General features: G+C 43.2%; 2 protein-coding genes and 1 pseudogene across 3 annotated transcripts in view; all 3 read right to left on the bottom strand.

The window, feature by feature from the left end:
- Positions 1-1,546: 1,546 nt before the first annotated feature.
- On the bottom strand, positions 1,547-4,219 carry LOC139922158 (glutathione S-transferase A-like). Of its 2 annotated transcripts, none has more exons than XM_078290235.1 (6): positions 4,005-4,219; positions 3,131-3,253; positions 2,800-2,905; positions 2,377-2,495; positions 2,192-2,280; positions 1,547-2,101 (listed from the first exon to the last, which is right to left on the bottom strand). In XM_078290235.1, exons 1-6 carry the CDS (start codon positions 4,170-4,172, stop codon positions 1,969-1,971), a joined length of 738 nt encoding a protein of 245 aa, XP_078146361.1. In that variant the 5' UTR covers positions 4,173-4,219; the 3' UTR covers positions 1,547-1,968. The 2 variants fall into 2 exon arrangements, with proteins under 2 accessions (XP_078146361.1, XP_071768710.2); XM_071912609.2 differs by having other exon boundaries at positions 3,131-3,196; positions 4,005-4,217.
- Positions 4,220-4,667: 448 nt separating this feature from the next.
- LOC139922159 (glutathione S-transferase A-like) lies at positions 4,668-6,721 on the bottom strand (annotated as a pseudogene).
- A 1,403-nt stretch (positions 6,722-8,124) lies between these two features.
- The window catches only part of fhod3a (formin homology 2 domain containing 3a), a 60,180-nt gene continuing 48,014 nt past the window's right edge, over positions 8,125-20,290 (bottom strand). Inside the window, exons 18-30 of the mRNA XM_078290219.1 lie at positions 19,596-19,940; positions 18,392-19,089; positions 17,546-17,686; positions 15,205-15,363; positions 14,814-14,996; positions 13,093-13,212; positions 12,322-12,483; positions 11,985-12,175; positions 11,609-11,813; positions 11,417-11,440; positions 10,915-11,122; positions 10,518-10,682; positions 8,125-9,989 (exon numbers count right to left, since the gene is read on the bottom strand). Coding sequence (XP_078146345.1) covers positions 9,907-9,989; positions 10,518-10,682; positions 10,915-11,122; positions 11,417-11,440; positions 11,609-11,813; positions 11,985-12,175; positions 12,322-12,483; positions 13,093-13,212; positions 14,814-14,996; positions 15,205-15,363; positions 17,546-17,686; positions 18,392-19,089; positions 19,596-19,940 — 2,684 coding nt within the window. The 3' untranslated portion in view covers positions 8,125-9,906. The remainder of the gene's footprint in view (positions 9,990-10,517; positions 10,683-10,914; positions 11,123-11,416; positions 11,441-11,608; positions 11,814-11,984; positions 12,176-12,321; positions 12,484-13,092; positions 13,213-14,813; positions 14,997-15,204; positions 15,364-17,545; positions 17,687-18,391; positions 19,090-19,595; positions 19,941-20,290) is intronic.

Below are 20,290 nucleotides of genomic sequence, written 5' to 3'. Positions count from 1 at the left end.
GTCATCTTGTTTGTTAACTAGCTAACTACAGCATGTGGTTAACCAACACTCTCTTGTTAAAACATTTGATTTATAATGTTATCCAAGCTATTAGCCTACTAGTTGCACTTTAACATTAACATTGGTTGCTTTACTAAGTTAGCTTGCTGTCTAATTAGCAAGTTAACAAAGAAAACAAATACAGCTGTTCAGGTGAACTGAGCTGAATCTTCTCTGAATTCAGAATGATTTGATGAAGAGATAGGCTAAGGGCAGTTTGGAAACAAATGTAGGCTACTTCACTTGACCACTCACTTTTAACTGTATACCTCCACATCCATGACTTGTCTCTGTATGATGTAGGCCTATATGTTTCTATTTTCTATGTAGCTATTTCTGAAACAACTGCATAGCCTCTAGAGTCAGCTAGCAGAATAATACAAATAGCAGCTAATTACTGCAAAACTCTTAAGGAATATTCATTACTGACATAGGACACGATCATACAAAGAACATGTGAACAGGAGCACCTGCTAAACAGTTTTGTTCACTATTTAAAGACATGTCTAGATGTCACTATCAGTTTACCGACTATAAACAATCAACTGTTTGGCTATATCAAATGCGCTCTTTCAGAAATAAAAGGCACTCCACTGAATGTGATGACTCTCTTTGACTCTCCCAGCTGAAGAAGCAGTCTCGCCTGCTTAACGGGAAGCTAAGCGAAGCAGGAAGTAGGCAAGAGTGAAACCTCTTGCTTTGCCTGGGTACTCTTTGACCTCCCTTGACATGCCCGCCTTGAAGTATGAGCAATTGTCAAACATAAAACTCTTGTCTCTGTCTTTAAGACAAGTAGCCTACTATAATAACACCTTATACACTGAAATAGTAAAATATACATAAAAGAATTGGTTTATTGTAACTAAATAAATAAATACAAACATCTCTTCAGAAAAATGTAAGACTATTCCTACTGACTATAGTGTGCTTGGTAGGCCTATTCAGTGATCATTATGTTTTTTTTAATTTCCTATTTTATATTTATATTATAATATATTATTATATTATATTTATATTTCCTATGATATCACTATAATATTCCTATAGGGACCTATAGTTTTGCTATTACATGAATAGTATACTTCTAAAATGTACTTGGTGTATGGTGACTCAGCACATCCCAGTTACCTTTGTGCAAAGAAAACCAGTTCTGGCACAGCTATCCAAACAATAAAACCTGTTGTCATCATGACACAGACACTGCCTGTCTGGTTTGGGGAGATGTGATTCCACCGTTGATAATTACTGTACAGGCTATATGAGGTGTTTTTCAGGGAAAAATGATGGTAGCATTAAGTGGAAATTTTGAAGTCAAGAAAGCACCCATGTCATAGTTATCACATGGTTCTCATGCTGTTTGTTGTTTCCTTTATGCACATTTCCTTCAGTAGCTCATTCAGCTGTAGACTTTTGCATTAGCTTCCCACATCAGATCTTAATATCAACACTGCGCTGAAGTCAACTGTGTGTGAAATCAAACAACGGAGATTCATTTCTGTCATGAAAATGTGCATTTAATAAAACCATGTGCCATAACGCATCACAACTCTGAACCAGTAGGACACTCTAGCTCTTACTACTTTGGTACTGTAATGTTAAACTGTAGCATTCAAAAGACAGCTTGGAGAAAGAAGAATGTAGGCCTCTCCATAGAACCTAGGCATGAAAAACTTTGAAACTGACTGAAAGAAACAGAATGGAAACACTGCAAATGAAACTAATCGCTGCCTCCTACATATCTGTGTCAGAACATACTGTACATGTGTCTCAACAGTTTACACTCTGCATTTACTTTTTAACACTGGACGAATGAAACAGCTATATCAGATATACTGAACATAAACTGAAACTAAAAATGAAAGATTACTTACATGTGCAAAACTAAAGAAAAACAATACTGGCAGATGTGTGTGTGTGTGTGTGTTAATCTCAGATGTCTTTGAGTGTGTCTTGGCCCTGGGGGTTCTCCAGCCAGTGTGGAGGCCAGCTGGCTTTGACACTGGGCCTTTCCTTCACCACAGCATGATACTCTGCCAGTTTAGGGTAACGCTCTGCAGACAACCTACAGAATGGAGAGGTAAGGACACATCTCACACTTGTTTTATGGCTGTGATACTGAAAGGAAATGGAATAGCAATCGCTTCCCACTTACCCAAATCTGAAAAGAGTAGCAACAGTCGGAAAGACGGTCGCATCCGCCAGTGAGAAGGCTGTTCCTGCCAGGTAAGAGCCCGCCCCCAGCTTGAAAGAGAGATAAAATATATGTATGAACAGTCAGTGAATGTTTGTGTGTGTGTGTGTGTGTGTGTGTGTTTGCATGTACAGTATACACACTACCTTCTCCAGGTATCCCTCCCAGAGTTTGAGTTCAGTGGCCAGTGCTTCTCTGTTTCTCTTCAAAGCCGAGTCATGTCTCTCCCCCTCAGGGACAAACCATTCATAGTAGATGACCGCATCTAAACAGATGGAGATTACACACCATCAGTAGATTCAGGAAGGTGCTTCATTGGGTGTGTATGATCTTATTTCTATACAGTGAAACATTAATATATCGTTGTGATACCTTGGTATAATTACTGTAAACAAACAAGACCATGGTGGAGACGACTGGTAGCCTCTATCTCACTCCAATGGTATTGTTAGTGCTTGTGTTTTTTTTGTTTTTTTCAAAATTAAGACCACAATTCCCATAAACCCTAGTTACTCTGTGTGTGTGTGTGTGTGTGTGTGTGTGTGTGTGTGTGTGTGTGTGTGTCCTACTGAGTTTGTCATAGAATGTGAGGCCCTCAAACATGCGCTGGTACATCAGTGCTTGTGCTGCTGGGCTGTCAGGGATCAACTTGTTTCCCTGGGACTGAAACTGACTCTGCCATCAGAGAGAAAACACACACACACACACACACACACACACACACACACACACACACACATGCTAAAATGAATCATAGGTTGGCGCTGTATATTAAGAACATAATGGAACACATGAAGACACTTCCTAATGTTGAATTTACAGTGTCTCTAATACAATTGCTTGGCATATTGGTAATGTTTGAGTTGATGCATTTATAAATAACAGGACAGTATCTCTCACCTCCAGGTAAAAGCATACAGCATAGGATTCATTCACTGCGTTGTCTCCATGTTTGAAAGTGGGAAGCTGAGGGATCAAACAGTCAGCAACAGATGAGCATGACAGGTTCTGTCTAGAAGCTAGCTGAACACACAATTGGCTCATTTTATTAACTGACCATGATGGTTAGCTATTAATGTTATCGGTATTAATGACACTGCGCTTAACTTTATGGGAGTGTGTTCAGGGCCAGTGCACTTGTTTTGAATGAGCGGTCAAATTATGTCCACAACATGTTGCCTAGCCCCGATCCACTATACTCCATTGTGTAGAGACCGTCACGCCAAACTGTATTAAAAAAATCAGTCAATTTTATTGTCTGTTATTTCAATTGTCTGTTTTGGCAAACATACATACCTTCTAAAACATAAATTAAGAACTTTAAGGGGTTATTAAAGTCTTCTGGTTAATTCGGCATGTTGAATGGTGAAAGACGCTCGTACAACAGAATCAAAAAGTTTAACTTTTATTTAAGTTAGCGCTGTTTGGTAAATTTAATGTACGCCGATTTTAACAGTCAATCTTAGCGATTCGTGAAATATCTTCAGGCATGTTTTGACAGTTATTCACCTCTGCCGATAAGCAAGAAAGCATTAAATAAGAGTTTTGGATGGAGTTTGGTGTAGTGGTCTCTTCAGACAGGTTCAGAAAACTAGCTAACGGAGCGTATCGGGTCTATGGGATAGGGGTGAGTATGGTAGATCGACTCCGCTAGTGTTATGGCCTGTTGTGCTATTGTGCATGTATCTCAATCTGACTAAAGAGGGGGAATGTCAAGGCTACGGGTAAATATTTTACTAACAGGCTATGGTGGATTTTCTACTTCGTTCCATACCTGTCCCCTGGGATTTATATCTAACACTTCTTGGGACTTGTGCTCCATTTTCTCAAAGGAGAGCAGTTTTTGGTTGTATCCCTGCAGGTTCTTCTCCTCCAGAGCGATCATGACCCTCCAGCAGGGAGGAGAGCCGGAGCCCCACAGGAGAGTCATGTCCTCGGCCATGGTTCTGGATTCAGCAGCCTAAAACCTAGCTGGGCCTGATAGTAGCCTAACTGTCAGTCAGTATATTGACTTGAGAAAACAAACGACGTGCGCACAGGATTTGTCCTTAAAGGGATTGGTTTTTATTCTTCCCTGAGCTTAATGAGGGTCTCAAGCCATAATAAAAGTGCATATTGCCACCTACTGTACAGGAGTGTAATGTCCTTTGTGGTCTACTTGTATCACTTTACATTCCAATATTCTAGCTATATCATCTTAAATTCAAATCTGTCAAATCATTTGTCTGTATCAGCTTCACCTCCACCCCTACCTTTTGTAACAAATATATTACACTAGACCAACCTGAGATAATAGAAATCCCTCTTTAAGAAATAGTATAAAGATCTTTCAAATAAATTAGACATTTTTTTTTATTTTATAGGTTAATTTTTATTGTCAAACGACAGATGGTAAAAAGGACAACAAAATAATGTGTGTATATGGTGTTTGAGTGTTTCATAGGTCCTTCAGGCAGTTGTAACCCTGTGGGTTGTTCACCCAGTGTGGGGGCCAGCTGGCTTTAATGCTGGCTCTGTCCGTCAGCAGGCTGTAGTATTTGGCCAGTTTGGGGTAACGGCCAACAGACAGCCTGAAGAGAAGACAGGTAGACATCATTTACAGTCATCATGTCAGTCATACACAATGGGAGGTTTCATGTGCGAAGAATTTTGAAATTAAGAATGAAAAGAAAATGTGTCACCATGTTTCTTTTATTCCCATTTACCCCAGTGAATCCACAGCCTGAGATTCACTCTTCCAGTAGGCTAAGTGCTATAGATTATAGAGAACTCCACATACCCGAAGCGAAAGGCGTAGGCAACGCTTGGAAAGACAATCACATCAGCCAATGAGAAGGCTCCTGTCAGGTATGAGCCTGCGCCCACCTTGACACACAAAAGAGGAAAAATTAGGGTTGTTAGCAGTGTGCGTGTGTGTGTGTGTGTGTGTGTGTGTGTGTGTGTGTGTGTGTACACACTACCTTCTCCAGGTATCCCTCCCAGAGTTTGAGTTCAGTGGCCAGTGCTTCTCTGTTTCTCTTCATAGCCGAGTCATGTCTCTCCCCCTCAGGGACAAACCATTCATAGTAGATGACCAAATCTAAAAAACGAGCATCAGGATCAGTATAGTGTGTGTGAGTGTGTGTGTGTGTGTGTGTGTGTGTGTGTGTGTGTGTGTGTGTGGGTTTGTGTGTGTGTGCACTGCAAAAACTGTCCATCTTCAACAACTCATTTGGTCTCATACTGACTCTCAAAATCCTGCTGTTCTTAAATAAAAGTCAACTCAGCCATTTTGGTGAAAAATAATTCATCTTGTTTCCAGTAAAGTTTCACTTGTTTCAGGCATTTTCTAGAAACAAGTGTCAATATCATCCTGAAACGAGGCAGAATAGTATCAAGATAGAGACACTCGATTCAAGAAACTAGTTGATTTTCACTGTGAAATTATCTCACGCTGTCACTAGTTTTGACTCAAACTCAAACTCAGTAAATGACTTGTTAAGATGGTTATTTATTGCAGTGTGTGCTTGTGTCTTTTGTGTCTTCATCTGTGCGTTTCATGTGAGTGTGCACACATCTTACCGAGTTTATCATTGAGTGTGAGACCCTCAAACATGCGTTGGTACATCAGTGCCTGTTCTGCAGGTCCCCTGGGACTGAAACTGATTCTGTCAAGGCAAACAAATAGAAAACAAGATGATCATATTCCTTGAGTATTCCTCGTTTTCTGCGGTTGCTTTTGAACAATTGCACTGTCACTTGTTTATGTTGCACAGACCGACAAATTAAATAGTGATTTTAAAAGATAATTTACCTCTAGGTATAAACATGCTGCACTGGACTCATTCAGTATGCTGTCTCCATGTTTGAAGGCAGGGAGCTGGGAGAATGAAATAAGATGATGTTAGAATAACAAGATTACTATTTTTTTGTTAGGTTAATCATTGCATGCTGCAATTTCTGAAACAGGTGCATCTTCTCATGTGGAGCAAAGTCAACAAACCAGTGCAATGACATAATGTTACATATGGTTTCACTCTTGCATAGTGCAAACACATTACTTCATGAACAGTCTTGTATTTGATGTAATGTTCATAAAGCAAATAAAACTTTTGACCAACTAAAGTTTGAAGTATGGGAATAATAAACATCCTAATATTCACAAGTCTTTCTCACTGTTTTACCAGCCAACTCGATTATTAGAATAGAATAGAATAGAATAGAATAGAATAGAATAGAATAGAATAGGACCTTCAAATGATTGCCTGGTTACTTGTCAATGTGGCTAACTGATTGGAGAAACTTATTTTCCCAACATTTTAGCTTCTGGTCATGTGCATGCTAAACCCACCTGTCCTCTTAGGTTGATATCCAAGACTTCCTGAGATTTGTGCTCTCCCTCTCCCGCAGCTTGTGTTTGTAGCCCTGCAGCTTCTTCTCCTCCAGAGCGATCATCACGCGCCAGCAGGGAGGAGAGCCGGCCCCCCACAGCAGACTCATCGACTTGGCCATGGCCGCAGGTTTGAGAATCAAGTTAAGAGTAAATCACGGAAGGCGAAAGAAAGGGCTTAACATTTGAAGAGCATGAAGAAGACAAGTAGCAGTTCTGCAGTTTATGGCATCTCATTTAACCAAAGGTTGGTTAGTATTGACACACCCACTAGTTCAAGTGGGCAAGGAGCCAGTTTGAAGAATTTGTTCATTTCAAAGTCTCTGATAGTTCAGTATAGAAATGGAAAAGTGCATCCTCTGTTGATTTCTGAGTTGTACATGTACATGGTAAAGCTTAATGCACACTGCTTTTCAATAAGAGTTTTTTCATTTTTATTAGAAAATATGCATCCACTTTTACCAGCCAAACTATAATACACTGCTCTGGTGTCCCCTGCTGAAAACATTGTGCAAGTACATGACCATGTATTCTGCTTGCAGAGATTGTAACGCTTGTAATTATCAATGTAATGACACATTTAGCCAACATGACAGTTCCTTCATCTCAATAGGCACTCTGAAGAAAGATGCTGTATCTTTAAATTGATCTTTATCTGCAATATGTTCCATTTGCTCTATTGGCTTTATTCTTATCATTGTTATATTCTTTTGATGCTGCAATGACCCGATTTCCCCGCTTGCATCACTTTAATGTTTCATCTCATCTCAGTTCTCCCATCTCACAGTGAATCCTGAGCTCACTGATTACAGTGCATTAGGAGGAAATAGATTCAGGCTGTGTATGGGTACTATTTGTGTCTATTGCTTTCATCATTCATCAAAAAAACACACTTATTCAATTCACCAAAGGCATATTTTGGATAAATGGTTCTTATTAGCTGGTACAGGCTAGTGGCCTTCAAATCATGTCTGTGTCACGTCTTTTCCGGAGGTTTTATTGTATTTCAGGTGTAAACTATGTCCTGTGAAGTGAACACCGTTACTGGCATGTTTGGCAAAGTTATCTGATAGCATATATATTGTATAGGTCTTATGGGGATGGACACATTGGGTCTTTCTCAATATGGGTTCTTGTGTGTTGTGTTCTCCATTATGTGTTTGATGTAATACCTAACGGCTGAAGCATGATTCCAACACAAAACAACGTGAGGATGGAGGACGGATAAAGATCCTGTAAGTTTACTGGACAGTCGAGGATGCATTGGAAGGTGACTTGAGAACCAATGAGAACCAATGGGAAGCCCCAAGATTTACTGCGAGAATGACGCATCACATCCAAACAGTGCTATAATCTATAGTACAGAGCCAGTTGAAACAGATGGGAAAATGAATAGCTGTGTGTCTTAATGGATCACAGTCCATCTCAAACTGTAGATGCTTCTCTGTGCCTACTTTCATAAAAAGTTTGTTGTCACACTTTGATAACGGTCGCATAAACAGGAATGATGACATGCACGTCCACCTTGTCACTTAATGGGTTTTGTTTTTTAATTGCAGAATGTGTATACACAGCATTTCAAGTGAAAGTGTATGTAGCAATGGCTTCATGTTCAGTTCACTACATGATATCGATGAAGTGGCGTTTCCCAGCTGTTGCTGTGCTGCAGGCAGCGGAGGGGAGCCGACACTTCAGCTGGGACAAAAGGAATCGTATATTACCCAGATACATTAATCCACAACCTGTTCAAGTTCATATGAAGTACAGCATGACCACAGAGCTAAAAGCAAATCAAAACACAGGAGCCTTTCCAATCCAACTATGTGGCTTCCTTCCCTCAACAAGGAGCGACAAGATGACTGGATATATTTCAGCTTTGACCACACCTTCCATTTCTTTTTTCTCTTTAATTACAATTCACAGAATAGTTTCTTTTTTTTACCTTTTCTCTCAGACTATAATACAAGTTTCTACAGAAATTACAAAAATAATACAAAACATGAAACACACTAAACATGCACACTACAGTACTTCATAGTACTCCGCAGCTGACGAGGGCATTTACACATTTTATGCAGAATTCTCTGCATGTCCTTCAAAATACGTTTTTACAATTTCAAATTTTTTCCTTATCTTTTTTTTTTTTTTTTTTTACAATTTATAAACAGTTCCTCTGAGATAAAAATGTAGTGTTCCTTTTTCTGTATATCAGTCATTCATTTCAATATGAGAGACTATTAATCTTTAGAAGAAAAGTAAGGTGCAAGATGTCACACGTCTTATGGTAACAAAATGAGTGTCCGAGTTTCGCAATAAATTAGACAATAATAGGTAAAACCATTTTGCCAAAATAAAAAAGAGCAAGTAAATTATTGATCCAACACTCATGTCAGCTTGCTAGAACTTGACTAGCTACACCTTTGAATATGTATGTGACATATGAGTTCATTGAGAAGTAGGAGGTGAATAGAGAGAGAGAGAGAGAGAGAGAGAGAGAGATGGCAAAAAGGTACGGTGCTGTCCCTTTAAAATGAAAGGCACACATCAGATTGAAAACCTTTCACATTCCTACCAAACACAACTACACATGTCAAATCTCAGCTAGTGTGCAATTGCAGAAGCAAACAGTTGCGTTTTCACACAGTAGGATTTGTCAGTAAAGTCTCTTTGTTCATGTCGAAGTCTCCTGGGGTTGTCTGAGACTGTGTGAGAGAAGAAAACGGCCTCAAAAAAACTTCAATAAATCCCTCTTCAGGGCCACTGCCCATCATTCTTTATAACCCGAGTTCACAGCTTAAATAAATGAAAAACGATGCTGTCAGCGTTGCAGAAACTCACAAGCACATGTTATCCCTTTGTACTGAAATACAATGCGGTTAAAATATATAGTTAGATAAATAAAACAAAAATGTTTCCTATTCAATCTTGAGGCAGCGTCACTGAAATGAGGCGAATTCATTTTTCTTTGCCTCGCCAGTCTGACTTCATCAATCTTCACAGCGGTGCTCGTTCTTTCTCTTCCTTTTCCATTTCTAGCGCCTCGCGTCCGCTTTTCCTCCTGAGGATTTATTCCTTGCGTTGCATTTCCACCCATTCGATAAAAAACAAAACAAAAAAAAAAAACAATCACAGCTACAGCTTCTTCAATCAGACACATCAAGCCAATGCTGCTGGCGAAAACCTACGGGGGGCTACTGACTGACTGAGTTCTGTAAAGTGTGGCGAAGGCAGAGAGCTGACAGAGACGTCCAGTCGATGTCGAGGGGGGCGTTGCCACGGCAACGTGGACAGGCGGGAGGCGGGTAAATTACATTTGCATATCCGGAGAGTCAGACAGTCCCAAAGCAAGAGCCTCTTCTGGGGTCAGACCGCTCTTCAGAGTCCGCCTCACTGCAGGATAGAATAGAATAGAATAGAATAGAGCAGAGTACAATAAAGTAGAATAGAATAGAATAAAGTAGAGTAGAATAGAATACAGTAGAGCACAGTAGGATAGAACAAATTAATGTAGAACAGAATAGCATTGAATAAAGTAGAATAGAATAGAATAGAATAGAGTAGACCAGATTAGAATAATGTTGAATAGAATAGAGTAGAATGGAGTAGAATAGAACACAATAATTAATGATAGAATAGAATAGAATAGAAAAATAGAGTGCAGTAGAATAGAATACATGAGAATAGAGTAGAGAAGAATGGAGTAGAATAGGGTAGAAATAGAATAGAATAGCATAACATAGAATAGAACAGAACAGAAACAAACAGAGTACAGTACAGTAAAGCAGAGCAGAAATAGAACAGAATAGAATAGAATAGAATAGATGGAAGAGAAGAGAGGAGAGCAGAGCAGAGTTATCAGTGATCACACGGCTGTCAGTTGTGCTCAGACTGGCTGTGTGCTTATCGTCTGTGTCGTACATGATTTCCGGTTGGCCCTGGACCTCCTCCTCTCTCGGGGCTGGGCTCTGGGTCCGGGGCCCTGGGTGGCCGACCTCACTATGCGCTCCATGATCTCATCGGCGGCGTCGTCTCCACAGATCTGAGCCTCCTCCACGGCTGGCGTCCACGCCGGCATGCTGCGACCTGAGTGGGCCAGGCGGGAAGACAGAGGTTTAGACGGAGTGTGTGTGTGTGTGTGTGTGTGTGTGTGTGTGTGTGTCTATGTGCAGCTTGTGTATGTGCAGCTGTGCGGATGCGTGTAGGTGGGTGCGAGAGTTGGTGAAGGTTTAGTTCTTTTCTCCTCTGTTTTGTTGTGAGACGTTTCACCAAGGAAGATCCAAAAGTCAAGTGTTTTTTTTTCCCCTCTCTCCCTCACCTCCCCGTCCGGGGCGTGATCTGGTCCGCGTCCGCAGCCCCGGGACCCCCGTCGCCTCCTTGTCGCCGCCGCCGAGGCTGGTTTTCAGCACCGCCTTCATGTGTTCGTGCTCTGCGGCGTCTTCGGCGTGACCCAGACCCTGAGGCTGCTCGCCCTCCTGGCCTCCGCTAGGGGCGCTGTTGCTGCCGCCTGAGCCGGTCCGACCGCACTTTGGAGGGGGGAGAGAGAAGAAGAAGAAGAATTTGGCAACTTCTATTTGGAGTATTTTGGACTTTGACTCAAACATGCCAATGCTGTCCAACACTGAATACTGAATTTCACCACTCAGACATCTAGATCCATTATTTACAAGTGAAAAAGGAAACCATTTGAGAATTTTATGAGAGAAAAGTGTTAGAGAAAGTAGTCTGATCAGGGTTAGCGGTTTCATGCACACATATACACACACATATACACACACACACACACACTCATGCGGACAGGCAGGCACACATGGTGATACCTCACTCTCCTCTTCATCATCAGACTACAGGGGAAAAGAGACAGCGAGAGTCAAAGAACAGATTAAAGAAGATGAAGGGAAATAAGTGAAAAAGAGAGAAATGCACCAATGCAGGTAAACATGGGAGAAAAGTGTGTGAGAGAGAGTGTGTGTGTGTGTGTGTGTGAGGGGTTGTGTCTGCGCGGCGCTCACCGGAGCGTTGACGTCCATGATCATCTTGCCGCGGGTCTTGTTGCGCTCGCGGTGGTCGGCGCGCTTCTGTTTCTGCTGCAGCACGCGGTCCCGGGTGGTGCGGTACTCCAGCGCAAACTCGCTGAGGATCTTGCTGAACCGGTGGACGCTGATCTCTCGCACGCTGTAGGCCGGATGCCCCAGGAACAACAGGAATGCATGGAACCTAAGAGGAGGAGGAGGAGGAGGACAAAGAGAAGGAGGAGGAGAGGGAAAGAAAAGCATGAAAACGCCTGTGGGGAGCTTAATTAGAGGTGATAGATTTTAAGCGGGAAAAGGATTTTTCTCAAGGTGGAATGAAGTTTGAGATGGAGAGATGGTTTTCGAGAGGAACTACCTGTTGATGATCCTGCGGTGGACGATCTTGAGGATGATGATCCTCTCGGCGCAGTCTTTGAGGAAGTCGGACATCTTCTGCTTCAGCTGGGGCTTCATCTCGTGCTTGGCGATCATCTTCAGGTGGTCCCACGAGGCTTTGCAGCGCCGTTCCATCTGACACAGGTTCTCCTGCAGCTGGTCGAAATCCACCTGACGGAGAGAGACGGGGTGTTAAGTGTGTTTCCGTCCAACTGGCAAGGGAATTAGGATTCTAATGAGGTGTGTTTCACGTGTGTTTAGTAGAAACGCTGGTGTTTCATACATGATTGAAATTAAAGCCAGTGTGTGTGGCCTACCTTGGCGGATCGCGTGATGGCTCCGATCTCGGAGTAGAGGTCGGTGCTCTGGGGGAAGTTCTCCACCACCACAGAGCAGGCGTGGTGCAGCAGAGACTGCTTGTGCACCGTGTCCTTCACTTCTGGAACCTTCTCCAGGTAGGTCAGCTCAAAACCCTTCGCCTGCACACATAAACACGCACAAACATAAGCCCTATCCGCAAATTATTTACCCCCCTAACCTCTGTGTTTCGTGAACCGCATTCCCACGGGATGCTGAAATTCGCAGAATTCACCGGTCCCCCCCCCCCACCCCACCCCACCCCACCCCACCCCCCGATACAGTCAGGATTTTACAATTCATCACTCCTTGACTTAGCAAAAGCAACAAGCAAAACTTGAGTTTTGTGCCGAAACTGCATTCAAAACCTTCTTCTATAGATTCCTCTAATGCTTTCATGTTTCAAGACAGGAGGAAGAGAGAAATCTCACATCTATAAGAATAAAAAAACAAACAAACATGCTCCAAAAACAAATTATGGCTGAAAGTACCAAGAGTTTGATTTGCACTAGATTAGTACTATCAGTGGATGTCTGTCTTAACCAAAATTCAGTAGCTAACTTGCACTTTTTACTTTACAAATTACAGGCAAATTCGCACAGGATTAAAATCACAGACCACCTCTGCACTTACTACAAATCACTGACTATCCCCAGGTCATATTAGTCCAACAAAGGAAGCTTTTCATTATGTCCCATGCATGATGAGGCACCTGTACCATCATTACTCACATTGGCTCCGTTGAGGAAGTTTCCGATGGCGAGCAGCGTGGAGAGGATGTAGCGCAGCGTCTTGTTCTTCTCCAGCTGTTCCATCCCCTCCTTCAGATCCTGCAGCGGCTCTGCCACTTCCTGTACATGGGGAAGACACACACACACACACACCATTAGCTAGGTCAATTAAGACTCCCAACAACATGTGTTTCATTACAGTCTGCAGTTACATAAGTCCTCAACAGGTGCACCCTGGCTCCCACCACAAATCATCTGCCCTCGTTTAAGGTCATGAGAGGTTGTTGAAAGGTCGGTGCCTCGGTCAGCCTTTGGTATCAAATGTGGTTCTGATTACCTGAACCTTTTGTTTTTGTATGGTACGTTCTCTTATGTGTGTGTGTATGTGCCTGCACGGTATGCCGCCCTCCATTAAGCCTCCCGCTACTAAACCGTCCCACAGTCAAGTCAGGAACGCTGCCTTTCACAGGGAGATTAAAGACAACGGCATCCTGCGGAAAACCGTAAAATTTACAGGACGGCACGGGAGAGGCGGCGTGTTGTTTTCCATTCTCTGGTTCTGACTTTGAACTTTTCCTCCCGGATGCGTTCTGCGCCCGGGTGAAAAATGCCTCTCTCCGCGTGCCAGGAGAGGACGAGGCGCCGCTAACAAGCGTGCATATTTTGGTATGATGTTATGATGCAACGATGCTGTTGTTGTGCGGATGTTGTTTGCGCTCACCTCTGCACGCAGGGATGTTGATGCTCACTGATACGGGCCATAACACACACACACACACACACACACACACACACATGCTACCCACATTTACTCAAACACATAACTTATTTCCTCCGCCATGCAGAGTTTATTTGTGTTTGTATTGACGTCGATCTGTTTCCCCTTTTATAAAAGCACATTCACTCCCTAAGCACGACCTTAAACACATCTCACAGTGGCTTATTATTTTCCCTCCTCTATTCTTATTTTTCTTTTGCACTTGTGGAACAATTTGTCCATGCTCTACATTTTTGTCAGATTTTTCTCATTTGGCATATATTACATATACCCTGATATTTAAAAAAAAATACTTTCATACTTAATGTAGTTCATATTTTTGGTCTATTTTCATATCATACATACTTACATTCATTCATTTCTTTTTTTTCTCTGTATGTTCTATGGCTGTTAGTTTGCAAACATACATACATTTTCAGACTTTCATACTACTCTCATTCATGTATTTCTACTTAATGCATTCTAGTGTTGTAATTGTCATTTGCGTTTATGTTTAATACCCCCTCTTTGCTCTATTTTTATGTATATGTTACAGTTTATGTGGAAAAACGGTCAATGTACACATGCACCGGTCAATTTGTACATTTACCGGCAGTGTGGTGCATGGACCGTTCAGTGTGTACATGTGTTAAATGTACAAATAGCTTGCCAAAAATTCCCAGATATCCTAGCTTATCTGCACATGCCTTGGTTCATGTGAAACCTATTTACATTTACAAATAGGTTTGCAAAATCGGAGTAAACCTATGGTCACATGACATGGAAACCACATAAACCATAACATATATACTATTTTTCTTCGCTGTGTCCAATTATTTGCTGCTGCAACGACCCAATTTCCCCACTTTGATTATTAAAGTTTTATCCAATCTGAACGTTTTTGAATGCTATTAGTACAATCACACGTTCACACTGCCTCTGCACATCCGTCCCGCAGACAGACCTTCTCGGTGGCCTCGTAGTCCATCTTGAAGGCCCAGAGCTGGAGTCGGGCAGAGAGCTCGCTGATGGAGGACAGGGTGAGGAGGAACTGCTCTGCCGAACCCAGGGGGACGTCGGGGTTGGCCAGCTGGGCCTCCTGGATCTTCTGCTTCTCCTCCTCCGTGGGGATCATCGTCAGGATTTTCTGAGGGGCGGAGGAGGAGGAGGAGGAGGAGGGAGAGAAGTTAGAGGAGGAAGAATCACAGAGAGGGAAGGATGAGGAAAGCAGTATTGGGATGATAGGCAGGATCAGGAGAGGGGGAGAAAGAGATAGAGAATCACTGGAGAGAGAGGAAGCAAAAAGAGTAATGCAAATCACTCTCTTCCTCTTCATCATCATCACTCTCGCTCACCTCGATGCCCTCCTTGTTGAGCGCGTACTCGTCGAAGTTGAGGATGGCCGTCTTGATAGTGCGAGGAGGAGGCAGGACCGTCAGACCGATGTTGATGGCGTTACTCCTCTTAGAGTCCAGGACAATTATCTCCTGACGCTTGCCGTCCGCCGCTGTTTTCTGTGACACACACACACACACACACACAGAAAGGGTCAATGTTGGGTCTCCCTCTCTCTCTCTCTCTCTCTCTCTCTCTCTTCCCCTGTTCTCAGTGTGGTCCGCTTTATGGGCTCCTAAGGATTAGGGGGATCATCACTCAAGTTAAACTGACTGCAGCTGTCAAAATGGCATCACCGGTTGGGTGTGTACTGCACGTGTTTATGTGTTTATGTACTTCTTTGCATAGCGCACTCCTGCAGACATATTTTCAGTACATGTGTACAGATGACCTCACTAACACTTTTAGAAGAGACTATTATAAGCTATTAGTGGAGGGAAGTCGTAACTCACTCGCCACATCAAAGGGCAACAGAGCAGGTGCTAAGACCTGGTTGCTGCCACTAGGAAATTATATAGTCACCACATGAAGACTGGTAGACTTACACTACAGCTCTGCAAGAGTTGTAGTGTACTCTCTACTACTCTCTCTGAAAGTGTCTTTTGGCTCATGTGCCAAGGGCTGGTAAGCTAAAATAATTTACCAGCCAAAAGTCATTTTTACTGGCCAAAAACATTTATGTAATTTTTTTCTACAAATATGTCACCATTCCCGTTTTCAATGATATGTCATGTTTAGAATCAGATACTGTGTAAAACATTCAACAAAGAGACAACAGCAGAGTTTTAATTTCAAACTTGCTCACTCACTTGTACAGTGGATCTTTTTTGTTTTCATCTTCATTTTTTTCTTTTTTTTCGTGCACTCACCTTGCTATGTGCTGCCACATTGGAATAAGTAAGTTAAGTTTCTACCACTGTTAGGCTAGTTAACCATCCAGGCAGTGGAATAATTTGCTTGGTGGGTGTTTCCCAACATCTCTATAAAAAAAGGGACCTAACATTCTGATTATGCCTTATGTGGCTCTGAATCTGTGACCTACAGCAGGTTAGGCCTATATTATAAGTACAAGTGCTCTCCATCTCTCCAGTGCCCATGTTCAAAGTATATTCAAAGGTAAGAACAGTAGAGCGCCAGTAGCAGGGAACCAGAGATTCCTGCCATGGGACAAGAAACTGCTCCAAAGCTGAAAACAAGGCAATAGCAATAAAAGCCGTCTTCCTAGCGAGAAACAGCTCAACGCTCTGACCTCTGATGGTTTTGATGCCCTGGTGGTCCTCTGAAACTTGGATTCTCTCCTTAATCGACAGCTCAGCCGGAGCCGTTTCGATCCAAACAGGCGCAGACCACCATCACACTATCACACTATGTGTAGACAAGCAGCCTTGGGCCGAGGCAAGTTTCTAATTGGTTCAGTTGTGGTTTTGGAGCGGGGACTCAAGAGTTCAAAGTGTGAGAAACCTGGGTTGAGCTCCCCCTCTTTGCGGAGCATACTTTTCCTATTTAGAGGCCTTGTGGGAATTAGACTGGGGATGGGACTCAACACTCCCTCGTTTGATCGGGCCGAGAACACACATGACCTCGCTCAACCTTTTAAACATCACATTTCAAGTACTGGAGAAAGCCATAGGCCGTCTATGGTTGGCAAACAGGAGGTGTTTGTGATCAAGCAGCAGCCACAGAAACATATGAAACACCATGAGGATAAAATAGAAATATGTGTCTCTTGCCAATGTTCTGCAGTCTACAGGAGGAATTAATAATTATAACCTGAAGTTTGTTACTAATGTGGTGGGTTAAATGTGAATTCCCACACAGGATATCTTACATGGAACAAAGCAACAGCAAACATGTCGTCCCCCACAAATGATGCAGTCCACCTCCCATAACCAATCACAAAGGTCATGTCACCTTTTTTCACATGTTATTGTAGTGCCCCGCTTTGGGACAATCAGTGTAATTTTGAAATTGCTGGAGTACAGTACATTTCCCCATCAGTGATGTTTGAGATACCGCATGTGACTGATGGACAAATAAAATTCCCTCAAGTTTCGTCAAAATCCAATCAGCTGAGATATTGTGTGTGATGGACAAACAAACTAATGGATAAATAAATTAATGAACTAACAGAAGGTAATACTCTTTCCCCCGGATTTCATCATGGGGGACGATGATTAATATTTGGGTTAGTTATGACATACTGCACATGTCATGATCAGATTTGATTGTGTTGTTAAGTCTTTAGACTATAAAACAGTGTCTTAAATCCCTCTGAGCACTGCTCAGACAGTGGTTGTTTACCTTAGTGACCGGTATTTCCTTCGACTTGGTCTCAAATAGGTGTTCCAGTTTGGCTGTGTCCAATTTTACAGGTTCAAGTTTGGACCAGAGCGAGTCTCCACTCCGCTTGTAGTCCCTGTACTGCCAATCCGATGGACGCACCTGACCACAAACAGAACGAGAACAGACTGGATTAGGTAGAGGCATGCGTTACGCTCCCATGTCCAACTATAAAAGAGGTAAATGAGAGACTTTGAACACAAAGCAGCACTTCTAACAGCAACAACAGGAACATGTGAGTGAGTCATTCTGATTTTGATGGGAAAAACCTTTGTCGTAACTGGCTAATGGAAACGTGCTGTCTGTCTTTCAAGAACTCTGCCTTGATCTACATGATCTGCTGCCCAAACAACAGTATAAGTTGATTGTTCAGGCTTGTTCAGGCAAACCCTAAGAGCGTTTTACTGGCCTGCTTCCCCTGGACAAAGACAGGAATTGCTTGCCTGTCTGCTTGCCATGATTTTGCGTTTGATGTAGTGAGATGGAAAGTTATTGCAATCAAAAAATATATTTTGGAACTGAGATAATTATGCCATGTTTTAAATATACGGCATGTTTTATTTAAGGTATGCCATGATTATTCATTTATGCAGTTTGTAAGTTTACCAGACTTCGCTGCGTCTGGAGAAAGTTTCTTTAGCATTTGTTATGTCTGACATTGCTACTAGCTCCAGTCGTCATTTTCTGGATAAATTATGTGTGAAAATGAATGATGATCAGTGATGCAATTGCTTCTTTAGTCCAAAAACCTTAACTGTAACGGGCAAATGGGAATGTTATGTCTTTCAAGAACTCAACTAGACCCACCTCGCTCCAGAAGAGCCTGATTGTCTTCTTCTTCTTGTTGAAGAGAGGCGGCTCCGGGGGAGGAGGCACCGGAGCTGGGGCGCTAAAGCAGGGGGGAGGAGGGGGCCTCATCATCCCCAGCATGGGAGGGGGCGGGGGGCACTTGCCCAGCATGGGCGGGGGTGGGGGGAGGTGGGGGATGAAGGGCGGAGGAGGCGGAGGCGGCGGGAGGTCGCTGCACCCTCCCATCAGACCGGCGTCCAGGATGTCCTTGTCGTCGTCCTCCGTCAGGTCGGTGAAGTTGATGTCCCCGATGCGCAGCTCTCGCGGGCTGGCCAGGAGCTGGTCCCAGATCGTGTCCGACTCCTTCTTGGGGGGAGGAGGCGGCGGCTCGTTGGCCGGGGCGTCCAGGTGAGCGTGGGGCGAACCGAGGTCCTTGACCAAGTCCCCGAACCGCTCGGCGAACGCGCGGATGTTCCCGCGGTTCTCCGGTTTGTCGGCCCTGTTGTCGTTGTCCTGGGCGTCGCCCGATTGTCCGTCGGCCGGCCGGTTGACCTCTTCGTCCTCCGCCTCTCCTTTCTCTTTCTCCTTCTCCCCGTCCTCCTCTTCCTCCTCCTCGTCGCTGGGCTTCTTGCTCTGGGAGTACAGCATGTCCAGCATGAAGAGCTTGCTGTTGAGGAGTTTGCTGCACTGCTCGTTCACCTCCGCCTCTTTCAAGCCTGAGAGAGAAGGTGATGGGGTGAAGAGAAGAGAAGGATTTAATTAGGAAAACATTGACATTTTGGTGGACACTTTTTCCAAAGCAAGACCTGCTCTTGGTCTTCAGTTCATTTACAAATGACAGTATTTTGTACCTTGCAAAAATGTCCATCTTAACAAGTCATTTAGTCTCGTATTATTCTTAAACTCTTATGTTTCTTAAAACAAGTCAAAAAATCTGCCAATAGGCTGAGATCATTTCATTTGTTTCCAGTGCAGTTTCTCTTGTTTCAGATATTTTTCCAGACATAAGTGTCAACATCTGGAACAAGGCAGATCACTCCACTTGTGTCATGAAAATTTCACCCGATTCAAGAAATTCCTTGAAACAAGTTGATTTGCTGGAAGTAAGTGGAATTATCTCATCCCGTTGGCTGATTTTTCACAGAAAAATCAGATTTTAAGACTCAATACTAGATCGAATGACTTGTTAAATGGATATTTTGGGCAGTGATACACTACCCACCATTCTCATTGCTCCCCCTCTCCTCTCTCTCCAGAGTGCTGCTGGCGGAGGAGATGCTGGAGGCCGAGCAGTTGTCCTTCTCATTCACTTCCTCATTCTGTCGCTCCTTGTCGCTCAGGATGCCGCTGTCCTCCTCCGCCTCCTCCCTTTCCTTCTCCGCCTGCGGTTCCTCCTCACGCTCCTCCGCTTCCTCCTCCTTTTCTGGCGCCGTTTCCGCCTGCACTTCTTCTTCTTCTTCCTCCTCAACTTCCTCCTCTTTCGGTTCTTCCTCCTCTTCTTCGGCGGTGACTGCTTCTACCTCTTTCTCCTCTGTTTCTACGCTGGTGCTGGACTCGTCGGCCTCTCCTGTCACACAGATGGGAAATGGAAAAAAGAAAATCAGTCATACTTCAGTACATACTGTGGACCCCCAATTGATGAGATTGTGTCTCTCGGACCCAAATCTGAGAATATTTTAATTGTTAGATATGATTTTGTCCAGAATTCCATGACTATCTGTATTAGAGAGATAAGAGTGAAAATATGATCAAAATAGTCATTCTTCTACATTCTCTAACAGTGTTAACTTCTTGTAAATTAAATAATGCTGAAGTTCATCAGTTTGCTGGGGACCCCCTGGAACGCCCTCAAGGACCCCTGGTGGTCCCCGGACCCCACGGTGAGAACCACTGCACTAGCTCACTCCCTGTCTCTTT

The sequence above is a fragment of the Centroberyx gerrardi genome, chromosome 19 (genome assembly GCF_048128805.1).
Source record: "Centroberyx gerrardi isolate f3 chromosome 19, fCenGer3.hap1.cur.20231027, whole genome shotgun sequence".
NCBI classification, from domain to species: Eukaryota; Metazoa; Chordata; class Actinopteri; order Beryciformes; family Berycidae; genus Centroberyx; species Centroberyx gerrardi.
This window is presented reverse-complemented; position numbering and strand designations above follow the sequence as displayed.